Here is a 27,124-nt window from a genome sequence, read left to right on the forward strand (position 1 = left end):
GTATCATCCATAAACTTTGTTCTCTCTATGCCATTATCAAAATCACTGACGAAAATATTGAACAGAACCGGACCCAGAACTGATCCCTGCAGGACACCACTTGATATGCCCTTCTGCTTGACTGCAAACCACTGATAACTACCCCTGGGAATGGTTTTCCAACCAGTTATGCACCCACCTTATAGTAGCTCCATCTAGGTTGTATTTCCCTAGTTTGTTTATGAGAAGGTCATGCGAGACAGTATTAAAAATCTTACTGATATCAAGATATACCACATCGACCGCTTCCCCCCCTAACCACAAAGCCTGTTACCCTGTCAAAGAAAACTATTAGGTTGGTTTTACACAATTTTTTCTTGCCAAATCCATGCTCACCGTCCCTTATCTTCTAGGTGTTTGCAAACTGATTGCTTATTTGCTCCATTATCTTTCCAGGTGCTGAAGTTAAGCTGACTGGTCTGTAATTCCCCGGGTTGTCCCTATTCACCTTTTTATAGATGGGCACTATATTTGCCCTTTTCCAGTCCTCTAGAATCTCTCCCGTCTTCCATAACTTTTAGAAGATAATCACTAATGGCTCAGATATTTCTTTTGTCAGCTCCTTGTACCTAGGATGTATTTCATCAGGGCCTGGTGACTTGAAGACATCTAACTTCTCTAAATAATTTTTAACTTGTTCTTTCCCTATTTTAGCCTCTAATCCTACCTCATTTTCACTGTCATTCACTACGTTAGATATCCAATCACTACTAAACTTTTTGGTGAAAACCAAAACAAAAAAATTATTTAGCACTTCTGCCATTCCCACATTTTCTGTTATTGTTTCTCCCCTGGCCCATGGAGTAACGGGCCTACCCTGTCCTTGGCCCCATGTCCTTGCAAGGTAATGGACTCAGTGATGCAGCAAGTCTTTTACATCTTGAACTATTACAATCGTAATGATGGGAGAGTTAAAATGAATGAAAGAGTCTCAGGTACGTCCATTTTGTTTCATTTAATACCTTCCTTAAATCCTTGTTCACCTTCTTCAGATCTAGCAACTCTGAGTATAAATGTACTGTGCAAGCAGCAGGCTATCCCGTGGGATACCACCATATTGACTTATGTATGTTCACTGTTTGTTTTTAATCCTGGCTCACAGAAGGACTTCTAAATCCCCCTGTGGGCCTGGCCAAGACCATTAAATATCTCTGTAAAATGGGGATACCTACCTCATGGGGGTGTTGTGGGGATTAATGTTTGTAAAACACAGACAACAGAATCACACTTGACATTTATACAGGGCTTTTCACGTTCAGAGCTAGCTTTACTTAAAATGAAAACTGTGTAAGAGACCACCTTCATTAGGCAACCTCCAGTCTTAAGAGGCCACCCCAACAGTCATAATATATCTCTTCCAAAAAGGTAGGAAATAGTCTATCATGAAATGATTTTAGCCGATATGGTTCTAAAGAATGCCAAAATGGGTTGAAAAAAAAGCCCTTGAAATATTGTATTAACCAATTTTTTTAATAAGAAAACTAAAAACCAGCCAGTGGACAACATGGATATTTGATATAAAAAACACTCAAAAGAATGGATTTGTAGCCAGTTATATTTATTTAAAATTATAACAAAATATTCTGGGGGACACTATGGCTCTGGTGATTCGGCCAACAGTCTATTTGCTGCCAATCAGCCCCAGGGGAAGCCAACTGCAAAGGATGCTCTCAGATTTTGGCAATTAATTGATCTTTAAATATTCATGGTAAATAGGCCCAATGGCCTGTGATGGGATGTTAGATGGGGTGGGATCTGAGTTACTACAGAGAATTCTTTCCTGGGTATCTGGCTGCTGAATCTTGCCCATATGCTCAGGGTTCAGCTGATCGCCATATTTGGGGTTGGGAAGGAATTTTTCTCCAGGGCAGATTGGAAGAGGCCCTGGAGGTTTTTCGCCTTCCTCTGTAGCATGGGGCACGGGTCACTTACTGGAGGATTCTCTGCTCCTTGAAGTCTTTAAACAATGATTTGAGGACTTCAATAGCTCAGACATAGATGAGAGGTTTATCACAGGAGTGGGTGGGTGAGATTCTGTGGCCTGCATTGTGCAGGAGGTCAGAAGAGATGATCATAATGGTCCCTTCTGACCTTAATATCTATGAATCTATGAAATTCATTCTGAACTCAGTGTGGGTGGCCATCATCCACATGTGACCCAAACGTGGGGCAATGAGAGAGTAGGGTAGAGAGAGTGTTCCTGTGTGGCCAGGAAGGGAGAGGAGACACTGTGTTACCTGAACCTGGAATCACTCTATAAGAAGTGCAGACATTCCAAACCAAAGCTCATTTTAAGCATAGCCCAAGTCTTACAGATTACCGTTGTCTCAGCCTCCTTCCATATAGTATGCTTATGTTAACAATAACAAGACGACACATTTTTAACAATGAATAAGGCGTTAAACTAATCCCAGAAAAAGTGTTTGCAGTATAAGTCTATCATAGGATATCATGACCAAGTAACTGGTTCCAAGCAGAATTCAGGTGTCTTCTCAATCCTAACTGAACCACTTACTTCACTCTGGTTGCTTGTGGCAAGCACTGTGTGTAGCAATATATCTTTTGGAATACCATAATCATCTGTGCTGAGTACTTTCAATTTTTTAACTCTAAAAGATTCCTCTGAAGCTTGTTAGCAATTAGCTGCAATGCACAAGAGGGGAACAAGTGACTCATTCATTGTGTTAGCACTGAGATAGCTAAGATAAATGCACCAGTTAAAGTCTGTGGAGGACCTGAAGGTGCATCAAGCAGAGAATGAGGCCTTCAAGTACATTAGGAGAACATAACAAATGGATGGTGATGGTCCTCACTGAAATAGGCAGAGACTGAAGAGTAAAATGAAAGATAACTTCTAAACAACACTGTTACTGTCTCATGCTGGGAAAGAGGATCCAAACAAGAAAAACAAAAGAATAATCACTGATTGGGATATACTGTGACAAATTAACATGATGGAAATATTTTGCTGTGTACTGTAGACTCAGTTTTATAATTTTGAGCGAATATATTATGAATCTGTGGACTGGAAATATTTTAAGTTACTCTTTTTAACCCAAAATACCTACTTGTATTCCCTTTCCTGATTTGACAGAGACCATGAAAAGTGATGTCTTTCTTCCTTTATAATTAGGAAGCTACTGATTTACTCTTACTAAAACTTCCTCTATATTATCTTGTGATCTCACTCCGACCTTCATACTTCATTCTCTCCAAACAATACACCAATGATGTAAGACATCAACACTGGCCCTCACTAAAATTTAGTGGTGGTTAGCTGGAATCTGAAATACCATAGTAACATTACAATATTGAGAGTGAAACAACTTCTTTTTAGAAAAAAGATTTACTACAGAAAATGTACAGAAGATTGAAATAATCGACATTACGTCTTGTACTAACTGCAGTTGATTCAGCTCTGAGGTTTATACCAAACAGAAGTGCCTTTGAAACTGCTGTTCTCTCTCAAGAAACCTCTACCAACAGAAGAATGGATGATCCATCTTCTCTTCAATGGCTATTTTATGCCCCCTGCCACAGAGTTCTTCAGAGGTCCCCATATATTATCCAGCCACTTACATCATGTCCAGCTGCAAAAGAAAATGATAAATTTGGAATAAGAGGCACTGGCTTCAAGTTATTGCTCTCACAGGTTAGGTAGGGATGGCAATCAGAAAACAAAGTATGTACAGCCTAACGAACTTGGATACACACTTTATGATAAAATATGAAAGGCCTGTGGAATACTCGTACTCTATATGTCTTCATGAATGAGCAGAGAATCAGCCAAAACTGTATTACCATAAAGTCATAAATGCAATGTAAAGATTTTTTTTTTAAGCTACTCAGCACAGCGCAAATGAAGAAAGCTTCCAGCCATGAAAGTTCTAAGACTGGATGGACTATTGGCTGAAGCCTTGCAGATATGTTTCATTTGTAATGACTCCGCATGAAAAAGGGGAAAAAAAAGAGGCTAAATTGTTTATACATAATAAACCCATTAAATGCTTGAATTTCCGCAAGCCTGTCTGTACTAGGTTAATTGAGCAGATTAAAATATGTTTTTCTTAATGGTTTTTATTTTTCAACCCACACAAATAGCTGCTCTACAGCTCAGGCTTTCCAAAGTGTTGTTACATTAAATTATAACAATTTGCTATCAAAAGAGTAGCCTGATTGGCTTTTTTTTTTTTTTTAAAACACTGGGAAGGAGAGGATTAATCTATGTAAACAGCACAAGTGTAACAACACAGCCCAGTGCCTGCCATTATGACACTACTATCTGGTTACATTTACAATAGCAACTAAGTATTTCATAGGGGTTCCTTTGTGCCTTAACTCTTTATGTGTTTTCTAGGACACAAGTCCATGGCAAGTCCTCACCCCTGTTGCTTTTAAAATCTTATCCCTCTCACTGAAACAATCCAACTACTTTAATCATAAAGCCATATCATGTCTTTGTGATACTTACTAAATCATCCACATCACCACCTTCACCAGCCATTGACGGAGCTTCAGCTGGTTTTTCTTTGGGGGCCAAGAACTGGAAAAAAAAATTTGTTTGAGTTATGGAGACAAAAGTCAGCCACTTAGCATTAAATGAATGGAAAGTATTTTGACAGTGTAAACAAAACAAAACAAAACCCCACGTGAGCTGAGAATTCCATCTAGAAAGACTCCAATAATTACCGCTGAAGTTTAGTTCAAGTTTTCATCCTCATCACCAACCTGTAGCACTTTAAAGTCAAATCTCAGAAAATTTCCTCAGGACTAAGGATGAGGGGTGCATATATACAGGGAGTTAAGATAATTTTATGACCAAGAATGTTTGCAGCTATGAATGCTTAAAAACAGCAACAACAAACATACAGACGAACAACAAAAAAGTTACTTTTCCCCTTCATAATAATTTAAACATATGCAAGTCTACAGACTAGAAATTTTTGCTAAATAAAATCCAAGGACCAAATCCTGGTTCCACTAAACTCAATTAATTACCTGGATCTAAACAAAACCTCAAACGTGTAGGTGGTTAGAATGATTTTCTTTATCAAATAGATCTTTACATAATGAACGTGCCCAAACATTAAAAAGAAAAGGAGTACTTGTGGCACCTTAGAGACTAACCAATTTATTTGAGCATAAGCTTTCGTGAGCTACAGCTCACTAGCTCACGAAAGCTTATGCTCAAATAAATTGGTTAGTCTCTAAGGTGCCACAAGTACTCCTTTTCTTTTTGCGAATACAGACTAACACGGCTGCTACTCTGAAACCTGCCCAAACATTCTATCTCATTAAGCCAGTGCAACTCACTAGATGCCCTCCACTTAGCGTATCATATCATAAAAAAAGGGTAAAGATAACTAGCTCAGATGCTATGATAATGAGGTCCATATATACATAGCTCCTAAAGTGTAACTATCTCTAAGTTATTTCTCTCTCTTACTATTTGTTCCATTACTTTATAAGGGCAAGAAGTTATCAGCAATAATAGCAAAGAAAACACAAAAACAGAACATGACTTAAGTGAATTGTGTTCCACAGTCTGAAGATCTTAGTATTAGTTAATATTATTTTAGCAATTATCCTAATGGAAAAAGTGGAAATCCCCTCCTTCTCCACAGCTGGGCCACTTAAAAGAAGATTGTACATAACACTTGAGAATATGTATCTGGGAACAACCCTGCCCTAGATGAGAAAGTGGCAGTGGAGATGGACTAAAGCATCTAATATTACAGGAATTTTTCCAGCATTGTCTTCTGTAATTTAAGGGTACTGCAGCAGTGGCTCTAGGTAAGAAGCAAAAGGAAAATTTTTGTCTGAGAAGAATTAAACTTAAAACAGAAGGGTTGTAAATACCTGTTTGAATTTTTAGCTGGTTTTCATTACACTAACACAGCTGGCTTCTGAAGCAGATCTCTGATTATCTGAGGACTTCAGATTTAATAATTTTATTAAGTTAATGTTGAAGTAAAAAGAAAACGGTACAGAGTTTAGGCATAGAAGTTTCTGGTTATCAGGGAATAAGATACAGATTATCAAGGGGTGCGAAATTCGGTTTAGGAGCGGTGGCGTAAGGAATACATAATCTGCAATCTCCCCGATCGGAGGTAAAAGTTTAACAGGTCAAAGTACAGACATTGAGCTGTGGGGGTATGTTGTCCATATAATGGCTATGTTCAGGTGTGGAGTATAATGAGTGGATACGATGATGAGGATGGATCTACCCTCATTTGGTGGGATTTAATGTTCAGTGAGTTTATGGTTCCAGTTCATATGGTCCAATGGAAAAAGTCTCTCAGTCCCTTTCCCACAGTTGATGCACGATGTCGTACCAGCTCACTACAATAAGGGGGATCATGTAAGTAGGTAGGTGAGATAGATACAGTGGGGGATTAATGGTGCTAAATATCTCCATTCTCCCTTCATCTGAAGTGTCAGATGTGTAAATAAGGGTAACAATAAATAGACAGGTTTCAGAGTAGCCGCCGTGTTAGTCTATATTCGCAAAAAGAAAAGGAGGATTTGTGGCACCTTAGAGACTAACCAATTTATTTGAGCATAAGCTTTCGTGAGCGACAGCTCACTTCATCGGATGCATGAAGCTCACGAAAGCTTATGCTCAAATAAATTGGTTAGTCTCTAAGGTGCCACTAGTACTCCTTTTCTTTTTAATAAATAGATACAAATCAGAATTAAAGTAGGCGGAGGTGGTAGAATGCCCCTTTTTTATATGATCTGAGCATTATCCATCACTGTTAAGACAGCACTTCACACTTAGGCCTGGCCTACACTTAAAAGCTACGTCTACATACCTACATCAATCAGGGATGTGAAAAAACCACATTCCTGACCAACAACTACGTTGACCTAACCCCCAGAGCAGACACAGCAGTGTTGTGGAAGAATGCTTCCATCAACTTAGCTACCTTTGCACAGGGAGGTGGTGTTTCTACACCAACAGGTAAACCCCTTCCCTGCTGGGTCAACGCTACAGGGTTCTGCTGGCATAACTATGGCAATGCAGCTATGCTGATAAACTCTCTGCAGCGTAGCCATACCCTCAGAAGAAGCAAAAATGTGTTTTTAAAAAATGTTCCAGGAACAACATAAATCACAGCTCTGGAAAGGGGAGGAAAAAAGGATTTCAGCAGTTACCCTGGCCTTCTAATATCTGCTGAACTCTACCACCATCCCAGGCAGTAATCTAGTCCCTCATTCTCTGAACCCCCTAATCCTAAATCCCCAAGGAGAGTGGAAAAACCCACACACCAGAAGCATATCTACTGGTCCCAATTTTTTTTAGGTCTCTTCCTCTGACCCACTCTCCCAGCTTCAGTGTATACAGAAAGTTAATTTAGAGGGAAAGGACCCTGTATCACATCTACCAGAATAAGAAAGAAATGTGACGTCACTTTTTAATCATTTTTGTATACAATATCCACCTTACTTGTCTCACTATCCAAAGGTTAGATCCTTTTTATATTTGAATAGCAGATGCCGAGAACTGTATAGAAACTTTATTCTACATCATAACATAACATCATAATCATTTAACATACACTGCTCAACTTATCTTATTGCCTTTGTAACTGAGGCAACACAAATAGGAAAAGGTTACAGAGCTGGAAGGACTACCCAGTGCCAATACACTATGCATTCATGCACCTTTTCCTACTGGTTTGAGTCTGGTAGTATAGAACACATATAATCAAACTAAAGTTAATGCTACTGTCAGCTTTGAAAGGGTTTTTTCACCAGAGCAAATCCCATTTTACATAGTTAATTGACATCAGATAGGATCTGTGAGAGTTGCACATTTGTTCAGAGTTCTCAGAATTAACATTTTACTCTAAACTAGGTGTAAATAACACTTTACAATCTAAGGAAATCTGAGATGAAAATTTGCTTAGCAATAAACTGAAGCTTTAAGTTTCCATCAAGTACTAAACATCTGCAATTGATTTTTTCTGACAAGATCTGTTTTGCATTTATGCTGAAGCAAATTACATATAATAGTTGTGCTGAAATCCATTATCTTTCCCAAAGTAACCAGAAAAAGCACTTGGCAAGTCTGATCTATTAACCTATCATCTCTATGCTCTAAAGAGTAACTTCCCATCTGCATCATTACAGAAAAGACTAGACAATGAGACCATTTTTCTCAATGAAGGAAAGTAAGGAAATACACTAGAGCAATAGAGTTTATCTAAAAGAAAAAGAACCCCAAAGGCGCTGCCACTGTATTGAATAGCCTTCTGCTCTAATTTTCTCCCTCATGCAGCATTCATATACAGCATGTGCCTTACATCTCATGCTGTACTAATGTATTCTGGGCCTTCTGAAGCTACTCGCATAGTACTGAGTACTCCTGAGCAGAGGTTTTTGTGTTCTCGCCTAAAACAAGGCACTGCCTTGGTAGCACACCTCTCAACCTTCAAAATTACCAGTGCAAGACACAAGCAATCAAAATGTGTGACAAATTACTGAAACCTGTGCTTTGTTGCATGTTGTGACATAACTGACATTAGTGGATTTTAACTATAAAATCTATTTCAAAGTATATTTTCTCAGTGTGTGAATCAAATGAACTGTTTTTGCAATTTGTTACAGGTGGGGATTTAAGGAAAAGGGCCTTGCACAGGATGCTTGGAATCTGGAGAACAATAAAATGCTGGGAATCAGGATTCTCCTCCTGGGTTTGGGAAGGGGGTGTCGTCTAGGGTCAGTAGTGGTTACAGACAAAATAGCCAAGGAAATAGATTTGGCACATTCGTTCTGAAATATAGCGTGGCTGAGACCTGGGTCTGCCATGCTGTAAAACTCTGATCTTTGTTCTATTGCTAGCTATGTTAGAACTGTGCAACATCTCAGTTAACTTATCTTAAAAAATTAGGGGAAATTAATGATAGTTGCCTGCTTTCTATGGTAAGGACATGAGGCCATGGTTAGAAAGGTTGAAATGCACCAAGGAATAGGAGAGGTGAGACCTGAACTCACCGTCTACTAGCCGTTGTCCAATAGATTACTTTGATGGGGAAGCCCTGTTTCTTGCTCCTCCAGAATATTGTTTCACTCAGTGGTGCAGTGAGACAAGGAGCCCAAATTGTTTGCAAGGCAGAATGTACTACAAAATGTATCTGTGAGCTCTGGCTGTAGGATAATGGTTAATTGCAATGTACCACGTCAGCCAGATCTGAGTTTAGTCTACACAGGTTTCTCCCTAGTTTAGATGGGAAGCCAAAAGCAAAGACCTATTACCAGGCTTTGCTTCTGTGTTGTGTGTGAATGGATGCATGGTATTGTACAGCCACGGCAAGCTCAGTGTTTCAGCCAATGGTTGGTTTGTTGTGCTTTCTTTGTTAGCATAGAGAGGGCTTTAAGAACTGAAAGGTAACTTCATGTAGTGTATATTATGGACACTTGGATTGGTTTTGTTCTAGACAATGAAGTTCCTTCGGAGTGAAATGTTTAAGTAACTAATAAAACTAATAACTAAATGCCACCTCTCTTGGTACATGGGGCTGGGAAGAGAAATATAGTTTGCATAGTTATGTATGACCAGAAAAAGGCCATAGACCCTTCCTGGCTGAACCAATTTCTTGACAGCTTTGACAACTCTAATCTGTATATGTATTAGCTTCAGTATGTTGGATTTTCCTATTTCGTTATAGTACCATAGCATTTCATTGACCCCCTTTCTATCAACTTTTCTGTGTTTTTCCTCATGTTAAGTGAGATGTGAACATGCCAAGGTCATCTTAAGGTGCACATATGTCTCTGCAGCTGCTTCAGGTGAAAAGGGACAACGGTCTCCAGAGTACAGCCTCACATCTATTCACTAGACATGAAGCATCTACACCAAACCCTGCTGCTTAATAGTATGAGGCTTGAGCAGTTCCAAGCAGTTTTTTTCAGCTGGAAAGTTGCTTTCCAGCTGAAATGTTTAGGGGTTTCAATAGCAGAATCTATACTCAGAAGCCCTCTCCCTCTGAAGCTATGTTTAAACCATAGCTGGGTATAAGGATTTGTCGTTCATCTTCTTGAAGATAAATACAAAAACAGTCTTGATTCAGCCACCACTGTATCTACTTTCCCTTCAATCTGCCTTTCTGCCTTCACTGGAACAGGCTGCCCTGCATGCCCCATTCTGTCCCTTATGCTAACTGCAGTGCTTTGCACCTTTATTGCTGCCAATATTGTTATGCATAAGGAATACCTTCAAACATTTAACACCTTTTGCTTCCAGTGCTCTGTTGTGCAACATTTACAAAAGGGGAAACTGACACACAAAGGTGTCAGTTGGTCAAGGCCACAGAAGTCAGTGCCAGAGCTGGGATTAGACCTCAGAAGTTCCTGATTTCCACACGCATGCTCTAATAACTAGATTACACTTCTCCCAGATCAAGGAGGACATCATTCTAACAGGTTTCAGAGTGCCAGAAGCCAGCAATGGTCCTGTGCATACTGACAGCCTGTTGCCGCTCCACTAAACTGAGTTCCTGAAATGTTTCATCTGGAAAATATGTCTAGACAATAACACGCCCTGTCTGCAGGCAGTTTGAAACAATATAATACGGTACGCATTAAGGGAGAAATTTCCCCAAGTTGAGGCCCCTTAACTTTTGTTGTTCAAGAACTCCATTCTCCATTCATCCAGGCCCTATTTCGTTCACTTAAAGGTTCGTCCAGATAAGAAAATGGCTTCTCTGGAATAGCAAAGGCTTTATACAGATAAGTAAAAGTTTAAAAGCAATACCTTTTTGGCTTCCTCATGAGTCACTGAACTACCTTCTGCTTCATCTTTGGAGATCAAAGAAATTCCATCTGAGGAAAATCAAATCATATCAAAATATCATTATAAAGCTTTACCTGAAAACCACTCAATGTTACAAATAGAAAGTGTTTCGAATTCAAACTTCTAAATGTGTCATCACTGACAAAAATAAAATTAAAAAAATCTCAAATTAAAAGGACACAGTAGTTTTCACAAGTGAGTCAACTATGGTGACATACAAGTACAATTAATGCATATTTATACTTTACTGGAGGCATCCATTTAAGTAACTGGATATATTATGACAAATTATTGGGACACTGAAATCATAGATCAAATATGAAATCTAGGGAAAAATTATACTTCAAACAACATACTTCAAACATACAGTAGACCCTCCAACTTCTAATCATCCAAGAGAAGTTCACTTCTGCCACACAAACCAATGTTTACAAGACAGATTATGCAGAAAACACTTTATCTTCCCAATATGCAAATCTCAGATAGTGCAGCTTGTATTTGTAAATTCTTCTTCCTCCCGAAATTGTTCATCTTGCTGGAAATTCTGGTTTGTACTATCTGTAAATTATTACAACAGAACATACCAGCATGACTTTGGTTGGTCCAAATTTCCATTATGAACCCAATATTTTCAAAGGTTTATTATGTGTCTAATTAAACTTCCTCAAGCCTGTTTTCTCCCTCCCCAGTTTCAACTGGATATGATATTCTTTGTGTGATGTCCTAAGCTGTTACTGTGCACTGCTGAACAACTGCTATGCTCTATCCCAGCAACGGCTGGATTTCAGCAATGGGTGCAAGTTGCCTCTATATGTAGTTGGGAGTCCTTCTGTATGAAAAGTGCTATGCAAAAGCAAATTATATATTACCATACGTAAAATGAAAAGAGGCAACTGCGCATTTAGAGTATATTTTCATAAGCACTCATGCCAAGTAAAGGGAAGAATTTTTAGAGCATCAGGTTTTTCATGCTCATAAAAATCCTCACTTATTTGCCTAGTGCTCCTAGTCCATCCAAGTCTTTTAGAAGTATGCTGCCTTCCTCCTCAGTTTAATCATCAGTGCATCGTGTTACTACATATTCCTTCCTGCAGGTCACTCTTACATCACTGAAATAAGTCACTGATCACTTTGTGTATGAGTCTTCTTTGCAGCTTCTGCCATCTGGGAGAGCCTTCCTCTCTCTCTCTCCAGTGCATCAGCTCTTCGTTTATTTTAAAATGTATCTGAAATATTGTCTCTTCCTTGCCCTACACCATTTAATTTTTCTCTCACTGTGCTATCAATTTACCATTGTAACTGAATTTAACTTGGTATAGCATTCTGAAATACTGTTTATATGAAATCAGTGCAAAACAAAGCGATATAGTAACGAAAGACAAGTTTTACATGGTATGCACCAACTCTCTACACTAGAAATGCTGGTCTGTGTTCATTTTCAGCGTCCAACTGCTAACATGTAGATTCCCCTCACACAATTTACCATTTGAAGAAAAACTGTGTGGGAGATGCAGAGGGAGAGTCAATTGTCATCATACCTTGTATCAGAATCTCCCAGAAATCAGCTAAGGTTTTGTCTTCCACCTTTTCTTTCAGGGCCTGGAGGAAATCATTAAAGCACTGCACCTCTGCCAGCTGGAAAAACAACAACAAAGATAACACAGAAAAATAAAGTTAGCTTAATACCAAAGAGCTGTAATCTTAATGGATCATAAAGACACCTAACATGGGGAACAGGAAAAAAGACATTCCAAGCCATTGCACATTCATCTAGCTCCACTAGAACCAGAGCTTCTAATGTGCAGGGCGTCACAAAAGAAACTGGTTTCAGAGGAGCAGCCGCATTAGTCTGTATCCGCAAAAAGAAAAGGAGGACTTGTGGCACCTTAGAGACTAACCAATTTATTTGAGCATAAGCTTTCTTTCGTGAGCTACAGCTCACTTCATCAGATGCTGTAGCTCACGAAAGCTTATGCTCAAATAAATTGGTTAGTCTCTAAGGTGCCACAAGTACTCCTTTTCTTTTTACAAAAGAAATTGCATTTCACAAAGCTGCACACACCCTTTTGTGACTAGTTTTGTCTAAGAAGATATTTGGAGAATGGCACATTTCTCCTTTGCAACCACTAGGTCTCAGGTATTGTCTTTTCATATTAAGAAGCCACAACACTATCTGGTCCTTATTCTGCTGAGGCCAAAGGACCAAAACAACATTAAAATCTCTTTTAAATTTCCAATGTGGTATAATTGACTTAGGTCTGTTGATCTTGTCCTGTTGCTAGCTTGTCATAATCGCTGAAGCAACATAGTAGGTCTGCACATTATGCCCTGACATCTGACACAGAGTAGAGTTTTCGCATATTATCATTACCTTAATGGCCTCCTCTCTGAAAACTCTAATACAGTTGATGCTCTTCATGTAGTACTGTAAACCTTTAGTTTCCAAAAACTGTTCAATGCGGTTTACCAGCTGCTGGCTCACTGGAAGACAAAAAGAGGGAATGCATGCTTTCAGAAGGAAGCAAATCCTTCTGTTTAGCTGACTGTACTTTGCCTGTTTCTCCCGAAGTCTGTTCTTCTGTAACTACAGCACATCTATTGGTAAAAAAAGTCAATCATATCAATGTTGCATCAAGCTGCTCATCTCACCCAATAATGGAGTCCCTACTCTCAGATACAGAAAATAATCTTAATTTAATATATAAAATTTCTAACAAATCCCAATGTGGCTGAGGCAGGAGAATTTACAACTTGAGATCAAGAAAACTAGCACAGACCCTGCTTGCTTGGTGGACAGTAGAACTGGAGCACCTACTATCAGAAAGTGGAGAGAGGCTGTTTTACTTCACTAAGTATAATGCCTAAACCACCTATGAAAGACACACATTTCAATGAACATGTTAGGTTTTCCATAAGTGGTATAATGTCATAGCTGCAGCAACAGAATAATCTCTGGTTGCTAGACTCTCACTTGTGGATGTTACTAGAGATATCTTATTATCAGGGCCTTCTGAATACATTTTAGCCCTCAGTACAGTCATCTTAATCATTCTTCAAAGTGGAACATAGTGTAAACAATACCAGGGAAGATGTGTCTATATATCTACATTTACATAAATTGTGTGAGAGAGAAAGAGACAGACAGACATGTAATGGTAAGAACTGGAATACCAACTGAATCTTCACTGCTGAGTGACTCAGAAGGCAGACAGTTGTAAAACATATTGGAAAATGTGAAAAGTAAAATGCAAAAAATAAAGACAGTGGAAGTCCTGAGTATTCTCCCACATTTTGTTCTTTTACTTGCTTAATGGTTAGTGCAAAATATTTGCCCAACTTCATCTGCTGTGTACATACACCCCAAAAAGGTCATGGTGAGAATGCCTATTCATTATGTACAGACATGGGCAATGGGACATACCCAGGATAACTCTGACAGCTAAGCAGCAACTCTAGTAATCAGATGAAGGATTTCCCTTTGCGTAAGTTTAGAAAAGGCTCAGATTAAGTTACAGTTTTGCTTTTCTAGTTCTTCTCCATATGTTATACTCATTTGGCGAACTTCTGCATTTTACTGTAATACTGTTAAATACATAAGATTCCCAGTGATAAATGATGCTGTGAAGTACAAAATAGCAGAGATGGATGAGGAGAAGTTATTTAGTTTTCAAATTCTGAAGCATTTCATATTTCATCTACAACACCAATAAAACTAAAACGCAAGTACAATATATAACAAGTCCCAAAAAACATTCTACTTAGACTTACTTACTCAGCAATGTTGTATTTTAAGGCTTGTTTATCATAAGTGCTGTTCAGTCTGCTGAAGCATACATTATATGTACATACTTGCAAGTCCCAATCCATTGCAACTCAGGATAATAACTAAAGCAAATGATAATGCTTTTATAATTTCCGTTAATAGCTAATAAAGACCATCATCACTAGAGTAGTCATTATAACATACAAACTCCATAACCAGTTACTCAAAAGGTCTGCTAGAACTGAGATCATATAGGGTATTTTAACAGGTGCTTTCAGGAAACCACAGTCCAAGCATACCATCAGGCTAAAAAAGAATTTAAGAAGTAAGTGTAACTAACATGTCTTATTTCTATATATATTTGCTAGAATAATCATATATTAGTTGCTTCCCTCTTCTCCTCCCCCTTCATTCTGATTATCTGTCTATCTTAGGCTGTCAGCTTTTCAAGGCAGGCATCATGCCTTCTTTATTTGGACAGCACTCGGCACACCATGGGAACTACTGGACACATACAATAACCAATACATTATTCTCTCTTGTTACTTATGATGCATACCCCAGTCCCTCTGATGGGAAGACAGGATTTTTCCCTAACTCTCTTACATGCAGTAGACATAAGCTTGTTATATGACAACACATGGTACTGATTTTCCATTGGATTATCTCATCAAAGCAGTGGACACCAACCCCGAGGTGTGCTGAGGCAAGCTAGAGCAGGGGTTCTCAACCCTTTTTTTCGGAGTCCCCTCCAACATGCTATAAAAATGCCACAGCCCACCTGTGCCACAACTGTTTTTCTGCCCAGCCAGTAGATTAAAAGCCAGGGCCAGCACTAGGGGGCAGCAAGCAGGGCAATAGCATGGTTGACAACCACTGAGCTAGAGCACTGGGAAAAGCCAAGAAGGATAGCACTGGTAGACACAATGGTTTAAGTTTGGGGTCAGAGAAATACAGAAGATTCCAGAACTGTTGAATCTGTATTCTACTCCTCTTTCACTCTTCTCCAGACTCTAAACCACATATGCAACTAGCCACCGGTTTCATGTTCTGCAAAACACTCACCTGAACTTAGTTTAAAGGACAATAGCTATTCTGACAAAGGTTGAAAAACAAGAGGCACCCCACACTCTCCCCATTATCTGTTGAATCTATGATATCCATAGAGGAGGAAATGTACGATGGTTCTGTACAATGCCTGGCTGATGGCACAAAAAAATTGAATTCAAATACACAAAAGGCTCACCCCTCCTCCACACAGGATGGTCACAACACTTATTTATTTATTTACTTTACCAGTAACTAACAAACTAAATTGAACTCCACAAGTTAAGTCAGTCCATTTTTTCATGCTTAACGATTTTCTCATTAAATGTTCTAATTTCTTACAAATTGCACTAATAAAAGCAAGTCCTGCTGTTTTTTTTCCCTCTTTCCTTTTAAATGCTGCCTTTTCATTGATGTGTTAAATTAAAACCCCAGGCACTAAGAGAGTATAATACGAGTCTTTATTGTCAGAATGATTCCTGCACACTGCTAGGAATTATCAGACACTTCGTTTATTCTTTTACATTTCTTTCTTTCTTTTTTTTTTCTTTTTTTTTTTTTTAATTTCTGTAGCATTGTTAGGCATCAGAACATGGAATTTTATATGTTAGAAATCTTGGACTGCTACTTTGTGAGATTTGTCCTAGGGGACTTAAAAAAAACCCAAATTGTGTCATGATGCAACTTTATAATCTGAGGAAGGGGCCGTACCATAATTTTAAGTGAGAGTCTTTTAATATGATGGGAGAGCCTGGTCAAAAACAAGTCTGTCCTCAGATAGAAGAGCAACGATTAATGAACGTTACATGCAAGGACACAAGCGTCCCACAGTCCCTGCTCCGGCTAGTCTACCTAGCGATTGATTTTAGGCTGCCATTAGATAGAGAGAGCAGAATACAGTAACTAAGGATTGCACAAAGTCGTTCATAGTGGATTCTGCTCTTTGCCTCTGATAGGTTTGACAGTTCCGCTTGTTATTTCTTTCCTTTCCTTCTCCTTCCCACCAGCCCCCGCTTGTGATTTCTTGGTTTTGGTTGTCATGGGAAAGCTTTTGTGCTTTTGGCAAAAGATGAGTTTTGCAACATGCTCTGATAAGACTCAGGTGTCCCTTCAGTCTTATCTCCTGCTGTAGGTCATTCCACAGATGGGGGCTCTTGGCTAAGAATACCTTATCTCTGGCCTCTCAAGCTTCATCCTGGACACAATTAGCTGAACTGTCCCAGAGAAGCACAGCTGTCTTGGTGTCTTTTGATCGGAGAGTTGGTCTCTGATGTACCATATATGGGCCCCAAACACTGAGGGCCTTTAAGAATGGACACCTTACCTGATCTGAACTGAGAGCCTTTATCCAGTTCAGAACATTGGTGTGATACATTCTTTTGTAATTTTTCTATCTAGAGAGAAGGACTACTACATTTTGCAGGAACTGGAATTCCTGTGTTACCCTGACCTGCAGTCCCAGTTGTCAGCATTTTCCCTCTCACCGCCAGAAAGTTTTGGTCTTCCCTACTTCTTTCCCATGGTACAGCTGATTGGGTTATATAAGGAATTGCATGATTATATGACAGGCAAACTACAGAATCAGATATTAGAGAAGGAGAAGAGCAACTAATTCATCCAGTCCATCTCTCTGTCAATGGAGGAGACATTCTCTGTTACAAGATACATTTACTAGTGCTTCTACCTTTAGTGAAGGTTTCAGAGTAGCAGCCGTGTTAGTCTGTATCCGCAAAAAGGAGGACTTGGGGCACCTTAGAGACTAACAAATTTATTTGAGCATAAGCTTTCGTGAGCTACAGCTCACTTCATCAGATGCATTCAGTGGGGGAAAAAAAAATGCATCCGATGAAGTGAGCTGTAGCTCACGAAAGCTTATGCTCAAATAAATTTGTTAGTCTCTAAGGTGCCACAAGTACTCCTGTTCTTTTAACCTTTAGTGAAATACGCTAGATCGACTCCACTGGAGACTGCTGTCCTCTTTTTATCCACTGCATAGCAGCCCAAGCTTGCTCACGCTGCCCTGACATGGAGGGGTTACCCCACTGCTGAAAGTGCAGGTCAATTTCTATATATCTATTCAGTTCAGCCCTTGTCCTCCTTGCCAACAAGGGTACTGACTGGCATCACCTGAGATGGTTGTTTTGTGATCCTAATACAGTTCTTAGTAAATAAGATTCCATATCAAAATACTCACCATCAGATGATAAAACTTATCAGGCACTATCAACTAGAGCTAGCTGATCCACAAATGAAAGGCTCCCTTCCCCATAACCAATCTCCTGAATCATCCAGTCTCCAATCATAATGATTTGTAAGAAATGACAGTGCTCAGAGTAAGAGCTCATCAGTTACAGGAACTACGAACAAATATTGAACTGTTACACCATGACGATCATCAATTTGTAACTCAAGCACATGAAGAATTAGATTCTAACTGGAAAACTGTTCTGCTTTTCAGAGACTTCCATCATCAGGTGTAAGAGGTGGCATTTAATTTAGGAATGGTTCCACGAACTTGACTTTCAAGGAATTCTCAATTCCTGTTTGTGGGCATGGCTACACTTGCAGATATAGAGTGCTGTGAGTTAAACCAGCCCTCAGAGAGCGCAGTAGGGAAAGCGAGGTAGTGTGTCCACACTGTCAGATTCAAGCGCACTGGTGTGGCCACATTAGCAGCTCTTACAACAGCCACAGAGAGCAGTGCATTGTGGTAGCTATCCCAGCATGCAAGTGGCTGCAACGTGCTTTTCAAATGGGGGGTGGGTGGGGAGTGTGACAGGGAGTGTGTTGTGTGTATGTGGGGGAAGAGACAGTGTGTTTTGGGGGGCTGAGAGCATGTCAGCATGCTGTCTTGTAAGTTCAGACAGCAGCAGACCCCCCTCTCGCCCGCCTCTCTGTCTCAAACACGGCATTCCACAGTAATGGTTTGCTTTATCCCACAGCAGATAAGCATGCCGGCTGTCAGAAACGGAGCTTTGAAAGGGGATATCCGCATTCCTGCAGCGATTCCAAAACAATGACAAGAGTGGCCACTTGACTTGCATCCGATGAAGCGAGCTGTAGCTCACAAAAGCTTATGCTCAAATAAATTGGTTAGTCTCTAAGGTGCCACAAGTACTCCTTTTCTTTTCACTTGACTTAAGGAGATTATGGGACGTTTCCGGAGGCCGATCAGAGTGCAGTAATGCAACACCTTGTTCACACTGATGCCGGGGCGTTTCAGCCAAGGCGCAGCAAGCTTTATGCTGCTCGTGGAGGTGGATTAACAGGAGCTGCAGAGTCCAGGCGCTCTAAGAAAGAGTGGACAGGTCGTGAGTTAGGGCGCCCAGGGCTGCTTTAATGCGCTCTAACTTGCAAGTGTAGCCAAGCCCACAAGGCTCTCCAAGTAGTTTCTTGCACAATGCAACTACCATACCTCAGTAAAGTGTCACCTTAGCAGGTAAAATCAATCAAGCAGTAGCTACTTTGTTCCAAGACAATAAACATACATACAAGTTCAACTTCTAAAGTCCTCAAGCCAAGTAGTTAAGAAGTAAGAACTGCATTGCTTTAAAGACGCAGTAGTAAATAAACACGGATATATAATCTTGTATTGTGTTTGGGCCAAAACACAATACAACATACAATGCTTGATTAGATATTGAGGAGAAATAGACTACATACAATGACAGGTATAACTGGTAGCAGCTAAGCGACTGCATTGGGTGACCGTTAATCTGCAGATAAGAGGCAGATTTACAGAGAACTTCCAAGCAATTTAATACATAAATCTTCTAATGGCTTAAGTATTTTCATCAAATCAGTCATGGATTTTGGTATATCTGGCAGCAAAGTACAAACTATCTCTGATATATGAAAGATACCCGGGGTGGTAAGCAAACAGGTGAACTAAAATCAAATACATACCAAAAAGGAATACTAGTGTCTTGTAATAAACCTTAAAAATCTTTGTTGCACTTCTTTATACAGAGATGCTTATCAAGAAAGTACCACCCCAGTTTGAACATTTGCTAAATTTCCAAATCAAATCTATCATCACAGCAATTCACTTACTAACATGAAACAATCTGATGTAAAACCACCTGGATATAATTTCTACTTATGAGAAGATTTGCAAAGCTATGGAAACACTATGAGTCTCCTAGGCCTAGCAGGATACTTGCTGGGATCTATACATGGGGATGTGATGCACTGACTGACTCTCTAATGTCATTTCTCTGCAATGTCTGGGAGTAAGAAAAATTGACAACATTGCAACAAGCAGAAAGACTCAAAGGGTGACAGTGGTATTACTAATTCTTTCTAGGCATTTCTACAGTGCTCTTCACCATAAATTCCACAGCTGTAATTGCAGCAGTGCCTCTTTACTCGGAGAACACTGAAAGTTCTTCTAATCTGAACTGATTGCTGGACATCAGACACCACATTGCCAGAACCAGCATGTGTTTTGGCCACAATGGAGGCTGTCAGATAAGATTTTTGCTGCTAACCAACTGCAAGGAAAATTCACAGAATAAAACAAAGATCTTTGCACATTCTTTTATCAATCCAACTCAAGTCTGTCAGCAACCCTAGTCTCTGGGGACTTATAAGAAAATATGGCTGTCAGGATAAGATGTCCACTATTATCCAACAATTGGAGAATAGACAGCATGCTTGTAAAAGTCTATCCAGGTAAAATGATGGTCAACCCTTTTGGCACTATAATGATGGCAGGGTGCATAATGTCCCTCCTGTGTTTCAGACTTTTCTTTGCAGCAACGGTAGGTGAAGCAACTCGTGATCTATCCCGGGAGTAAAGACTAGATTTCACTCAGAGAAACTAATCTATTTTATTTGCATGCACTGACAAAGTTGTCAGAAGCCCATATTAGAGGAACTGCTCTTTGTGGATGACTGAGCACTTGTAACCTACTCTCAGCAAGACTGCATATTATGACATATTTGTGGCCATGAACAGTAAACAACAGAGTGAAGCTATTTGAAAAAAAACACAGGCTATGAAAAATGCCCGTTTCATCCGCAATAATTATCACACCAGTAAGTTGGCCTCCTCAAATACAGCAGACCATGTCAGCCACAAGTGGTACTGTACAGCGACAAACTACAAACGCTCCAGTTACAAAGTGAAGATGATTATGGTTTGACAACAAATTGGAGTGCCAGTCTCAGAGAGTGCTTCTGCCCCTGCCTGTTTGAAATTGGGACAACGCTTGTGCCTGTCTGAAATCAGGACATTCTCTAATCAACCCCAATAGATACAATATACTTTCAATGAGCTGGCTTCTGCTAACTAAAAGGGTTACACATTGTGTATACTGTGAAACTCAGCACATGGCCCTCTGTTTACTTAGCACGCACACTGCTTTCTTCCATGAATGCCATAAAGCTAGAGCCCACTCTTGTAAAGTGCTACCATAGTCACTGCACAGGACCAGCTTGTATCCTTCTTCGTGTCTTTAAAACAAAAAATATTCTGTCAAGCCTTTCTGAAGGGTTTTTTCATGCTTGGGTTTTTGTTGTTGTTGTTTTAACCTGGGAAATACCAGAAACATCAGGTCCAGGCTTCAATGGTTTTGCTGGAGAACTTGCTGGGGATGGTGTAAGATGTGTATCATTAGTGTCCTCACCTTAATAATGGAGACAGGAGGTGGTGGCGTGGTTGATCTTTAAAATACTACTTTTTTAACACCTATATAACTTTAAATGTCTAAAAAATACCTTCTTTTCTCCAAAATATTAAAACAGTCAGATTAAAAATCCTTTCTCCTCTTATTAGCTCAATTTTTATTCTCTTAGCTCTTGCACAGTCATTTGACTAGGTCTTCAGTCAGCACAGGGGGGGTTTTTTTATTCCATGTTTTTTTTTTTTTTTTTCATTAGAAATTGAGATTCTGCCTGGCATGGAAGATTCTCAGGCATTTCTTCTACCTCATAAAGAAGCAAAATCGAACACAATCTCTTTTTTCTCTCATTTGTATGTCAGATTTTAAAATAATGAAATGGAGGTTGGTATCTGGCTACTTTTTTCAATAAACTATTTGAATGTCACATAATATATCTTTCTCTGCATAGGGGATTTACATTTCACATTTCCTGCAAGAAAAAAATATTTCCCTCCTTAAATATGATATCAAAAGAATAATGGAGCTGTAGCTCATGAAAGCTTATGCTCAAATAAATTTGTTGGTCTCTAAGGTGCCACAAGTCCTCCTGTTCTTTTATCAAAAGAATAAAAATCCAAAACCATTCAGTAAGTTGAAGGCAGGGTCCACTATTATACACCACAAGAAAGCAATATATCAAGCCATTAAAAAGTATGTCTGTAATTTTTTTATATATCAAGCTACTATTAAGGCTTTTCACAATCTGATGAGGTTCAATAAGGATAAGTGCAGGATCCTGCACTTAGGACGGAAGAACCCAATGCACAGCTACAGACTAGGGACCGAATGGCTAGGCAGCAGTTCTGCGGAAAAGGACCTAGGGGTGACAGTGGACGAGAAGCTGGATATGAGTCAGCAGTGTGCCCTTGTTGCCAAGAAGGCCAATGGCATTTTGGGATGTATAAGTAGGGGCATAGCGAGCAGATCGAGGGACGTGATCGTTCCCCTCTATTCGACATTGGTGAGACCTCATCTGGAGTACTGTGTCCAGTTTTGGGCCCCACACTTCAAGAAGGATGTGGATAAATTGGAGAGAGTCCAGCGAAGGGCAACAAAAATGATTAGGGGACTGGAACACATGAGTTATGAGGAGAGGCTGAGGGAGCTGGGATTGTTTAGCCTGCAGAAGAGAAGAATGAGGGGGGATTTGATAGCTAGGGAGGTGGTAGAATCTCCTTCCTTAGAGGTTTTTAAGGTCAGGCTTGACAAAGCCCTGGCTGGGATGATTTAACTGGGAATTGGTCCTGCTTTGAGCAGGGGGTTGGACTAGATGACCTTCTGGGGTCCCTTCCAACCCTGATATTCTATGATTCTATGATTCTTTAAAGAAGAAAAATGAATGTGCTGAAAATGTTTTTATTTACACAGTGTTTCCCATCTCTCTTCCTTAATGGGTATCTGAACTACATTCCTTACAACCATATCCTGTAATTATAGCCCATATCATACACAAAATGAAGGCAGATTGCTGGAAGCAACAAAAGCCATCCAGACACAGATGGCAACCATTTCAGGGACAGCTACTGAATAACGGACAAGTTTAAATATAACCTTAAATATAAATAGTTTTCAGTATGTCCATTATGCAAATTTTAGTATTTGTGGCTTAAATCGCTTTCCTGCATGATTTAATTAATTGCTGCAACAGAGTATTTTATTTATGGTTTTTATTTGGATTCCACTTTAGCCTACAGTATAGTCCACTGCATCTTGATGAATCTGAGATTTGGAAGTACAATGTCAAATACAATTTCTGAATGAGGGGATTTCTGCTGTTTGCTTTAATTAAAAACCATTTAAAAAAACAGGCCATTTTTTTATAATTTAAGTGAGTTTTGACTATCAAACTTCTGAGCAATAAACTGTGATTTAAGCTTTAACAGATGGTATTCATAAATTAATATACATCTTAGCATACACATCAATCTGTGTTTCAAAGGTGCAAAGAACTGAGTGAAATACCCATGAACTACATGCTGCTGCTACCTTTTGTTTTGATTAGCAAACAAACACGACAGTTAGTGGCAGTCGGTTGTGGGAGGTCATACTTCATCTACTCAAAACCTTAAAAGAATGAAAATACTAAGCAGAAAGTCTTGTGCAGCCCTTTCCATCTTCATTTTGCCTAAAACACTATTGTTAACACCCTCCGTAAGGCTTTCACTTCTATCTCCTACAGACAACAATGCATACCCAACTTCATCCAACTTACACTTCAATGCAAAATCTTAACAGTGACCTCTTATGCTTTTATATCAGCACATCAAACTATGACATTCTGTGGATCTTGGTAGGTATTCTGCTTTACCGCTGCTAATCTTGACTGCTGCATTTATTTCACAAAAAACAGAGTAGCTTGAAATTAATATGGAGGTGTGGCCGTCGGAGACTGCCCATTCAGAAAAGAGACCTGGCTGCTTGGATCAAGATGGAACAACGAATGCATCCCAACAATGTAGCTTCCAGCAGCCAAACATCCATAAAAAAGCTGTCAACCATGAGCCTCCTTGTAGAACTCTATGGGCTGCACTTTGACCACCGCCAGTCTAGAGGCCACCTGCAAATCCAATAAAGTACCTCCTACTGGGGGAGCAACCAAGGTAGGAGCCCTGTCTTTCCCTGGGCAGGAGAAAAGCACAGCCAAAACCAACAAATGGATCATGGGGGGAAAGGGAAAGCAAAGTGTCATAGAAAGAATTCATGATCCAAAATAAGTGAAAATCTTTTCCCAATCCCCTCCCCCTAAAAATAGTAGATTCTCTCTTTTACCAGCATTTCAAAGCAGTTTCTTTCTCACTTACACTGTTCCTAACATAAAAAGAAAAGGAGTACTTGTGGCACCTTAGAGACTAACAAATTTATCTGAGCATAAGCTTTCGTGAGCTACAGCTCACTTCATCGGATGCATGCAATGGAAAATACAGTGGGGAGATTTATATACACAGAGAACATGAAACAATGGGTGTTACCATACAGACTGTAACAAGAGTGATCAGGTAAGGTGAGCTATTACCAGCAGGAGAGTGGGTGGGGAGGGTAGAGGGGGGGCCTTTAGTAGTGATAATCAAGGTGGGTCATTTCCAGCAGTTGACAAGAACGTATGAGGAACAGTAGGGGGGGAAATAAACGTGGGGAAATAGTTTTATTTTGTGTAATGACCCATCCACTCCCAGTCTTTATTCAAAGTCTAAGTTAATTGTATCCAGTTTGCAAATTAATTCCAATTCAGCAATCTCTCATTGGAGTCTGTGTTTGAAGTTTTTTTGTTGAAGAATTGCCACTTTTAATCGTTTGTAATCGAGTGACCAAAGAGATTGAAGTGTTCTCCAACTGGTTTTTGGATGTTATATTTCCTGACGTCTGAATTGTGTCCACTTATTCTTTTATGTAGAGACTGTCCAGTTTGGCCAACGTACATGCATTGCTGGCACATGATGGCATATATTACACTGGTAGATGTGCAGGTGAATGAGCCTCTGATAGTGTGACTGATGTGATTAGGCCCTATGATGGTGTCCCCTGAATAGATAAGTGGACACAGTTGGCAACAGGCTTTGTTGCAAGGATAGGTTCCTGGGTTAGTGTTTTTGTTGTGTGGTTGCTGGTGAGTATTTGCTTCAGGTTGGGGGGCTGTCTGTAAGGAAGGACTGGCCTGTCTCCCAAGATCTGTGAAAGCGATGGGTCGTCCTTCAGGATAGGTTGTAGATCCTTGATGATGCGCTGGAGAGGTTTTAGTTGGGGGCTGAATGTGATGGCTAGCGGCGTTCTGTTATTTTCTTTGTTAGGCCTGTCCTGTAGTAGGTGGCTTCTGGGTACTCTTCTGGCCCTGTCAATCTGTTTCTTCACTTCAGCGGTGGGTATTGTAGTTGTAAGAATGCTTGATAGAGATCTTGTAGGTGTTTGTCTGAGGGGTTGGAGCAAATGCGGTTGTATCGTAGAGCTTGGATGTAGAAAATGGATCGTGTGGTGTGGTCTGGATGAAAGCTGGAGGCAAGTAGGTAGGAATAGCGGTCAGTAGGTTTCTGGTATAGGGTGGTGTTTATGTGACCACTGCTTATTAGCACCGTAGTGTCCAGGAAGTGGATCTCTTGTGTGGACTGGTCCAGGCTGAGGTTGATGGTGGGATGGAAATTGTTGAAATCATGGTGGAATTCCTCAAGGGCTTCTTTTCCATGGGTCCAGATGATGATGTCAACAATGTAGCGCAAGTAGAGTAGGGGCATTAGGGGACGAGAGCTGAGGAAGCGTTGTTCTAAATCAGCCATAAAAATGTTGGCATACTGTGAGGCCATGCGCGTACCCATAGCAGTGCCGCAGATTTGAAAGTATACATTGTCCCCAAATGTGAAATAGTTATGGGTGAGGACAAAGTCACAAAGCTCAGCCACCAGGTTTGTCGTGATATTATCGGGGATACTGTTCCTGACTGCTTGTAGTCCATCTTTGTGTGGAATCTTGGTGTAGAGGGCTTCTACATCCATAGTGGCCAGGACGGTGTTTTCAGGAAGATCACCAATGGATTGTAGTTTCCTCAGGAAGTCAGTGGTGTCTCGAAGATAGCTGGGAGTGCTGGTGGCACAGGGCCTGAGGGGGAGTTTACATAGCCAGACAATCCTGCTGTCAGGGTGCCAATGCCTGAGATGATGGGGCGTCCAGGATTTCCAGGTTTATGGCTCTTGGGTAGCAGATAGAATACCCCTGGTGGGGATTCTAGGGGTGTGTCTGTGCGGATTTGTTCTTGTGCTTTTGTTCCTAACATGCAATCACTATCAGTCACCAAAAGGGGGCTTTAATGCAAAAGAGCAGGTTCTCAAACAACTGAAGACTATTTCTGAACACATTCTGCCCATACCTGAAAGCCAAGGTTTTCAGAGACAGAGGGTCCCTTTAACATTTTCTGGGAGGCACCACCTGAAACCGCTGCACCTGTCTGCGCCTTGGTACAGGATCACTCTTCTCTTTGTATTCCAGGTTGGATCTCGTTTGCAGCTCTAAGTCTTTTACTCAATCCACTGTAACTGTGCTCCATGAATATTTTCAGGATTCCTAGAGATTATGCTAAACTGATGGCCAACCCCAGAAGGGTGAGGGGAGGGAAATGGTGTAAACACAGAGGAAATTGTACTTGGATTTTCAAGATCAGGACATGCAAATAGCACAGTTAATGGACTGGTCACTGCAGTCTGCACTTTCTCTCGCCTCTACATCAATGTCCCCCTTCTTTTCTTTTCTTTTCTTTTCTGAGTGCTGAATAATAGGCTGATTGAGTGCACATTTAATACATACAAGTGCTTGAGAACCTATCTCCCATCATTCATATACTCTCACTTTCACTTCTCCCCTAATTTCACCTATCCTCATTCACTCACGAGAGTAACAGGGGATACCTATTTATTTATGCAGATTATTAGAAACTAAATTCTTATTTCTTCACAGAACAGGATAAATCAGCAGTAGCAGGACAGACTTCTCACATGTGGCCCTCCCAACATGCCTCAATCCTGATGCAGAAAAACCACTTCTCCATAAGTGAGCAGAATGTTCAGTTTATACAGTTCACGCAATCCCTGCCCTCAGCTGAGGCTGTCAACAAGAGAGCCAATTAGTGCCAACTGTGGTGATGATTTTTCTGTTATGGATATTTGAACACTGAAGATGCTGTTAAATAGAGTTAAGACCGATAAAAGCAACTTACCTTCCTTGAAGTTTGCATTCTTCTGCCTCACTAGAAAACAGAAGTTTTCTGCAGGGTTAATACTTCCAACCTACAAAAGATTGAGGAATGATTATACTACATGAATGCACAGCTCC

General features: G+C 40.1%; 1 protein-coding gene across 4 annotated transcripts in view; it reads right to left on the minus strand.

Annotated features, from left to right (window-relative positions):
- Nucleotides 1-1,580: 1,580 nt before the first annotated feature.
- The window catches only part of XRCC5 (X-ray repair cross complementing 5), a 75,215-nt gene continuing 49,671 nt past the window's right edge, over nucleotides 1,581-27,124 (minus strand). For 3 of the 4 annotated variants that reach the window (XM_073305005.1, XM_073305006.1, XM_073305008.1), the window contains 6 exons: nucleotides 27,009-27,078; nucleotides 13,209-13,318; nucleotides 12,376-12,472; nucleotides 10,799-10,866; nucleotides 4,511-4,582; nucleotides 1,581-3,629 (listed from right to left, as the gene is read on the minus strand). In XM_073305005.1, coding sequence (XP_073161106.1) covers nucleotides 3,615-3,629; nucleotides 4,511-4,582; nucleotides 10,799-10,866; nucleotides 12,376-12,472; nucleotides 13,209-13,318; nucleotides 27,009-27,078 — 432 coding nt within the window. In that variant the 3' untranslated portion in view covers nucleotides 1,581-3,614. Of the gene's footprint in view, nucleotides 3,630-4,510; nucleotides 4,583-10,798; nucleotides 10,867-12,375; nucleotides 12,473-13,208; nucleotides 13,319-14,638; nucleotides 14,723-27,008; nucleotides 27,079-27,124 lie in introns of those variants that run through there. The other variant, XM_073305009.1, reaches the window with a different exon arrangement.

Source organism: Lepidochelys kempii, chromosome 11 (assembly GCF_965140265.1).
Source record: "Lepidochelys kempii isolate rLepKem1 chromosome 11, rLepKem1.hap2, whole genome shotgun sequence".
NCBI lineage: Eukaryota > Metazoa > Chordata > Testudines > Cheloniidae > Lepidochelys > Lepidochelys kempii.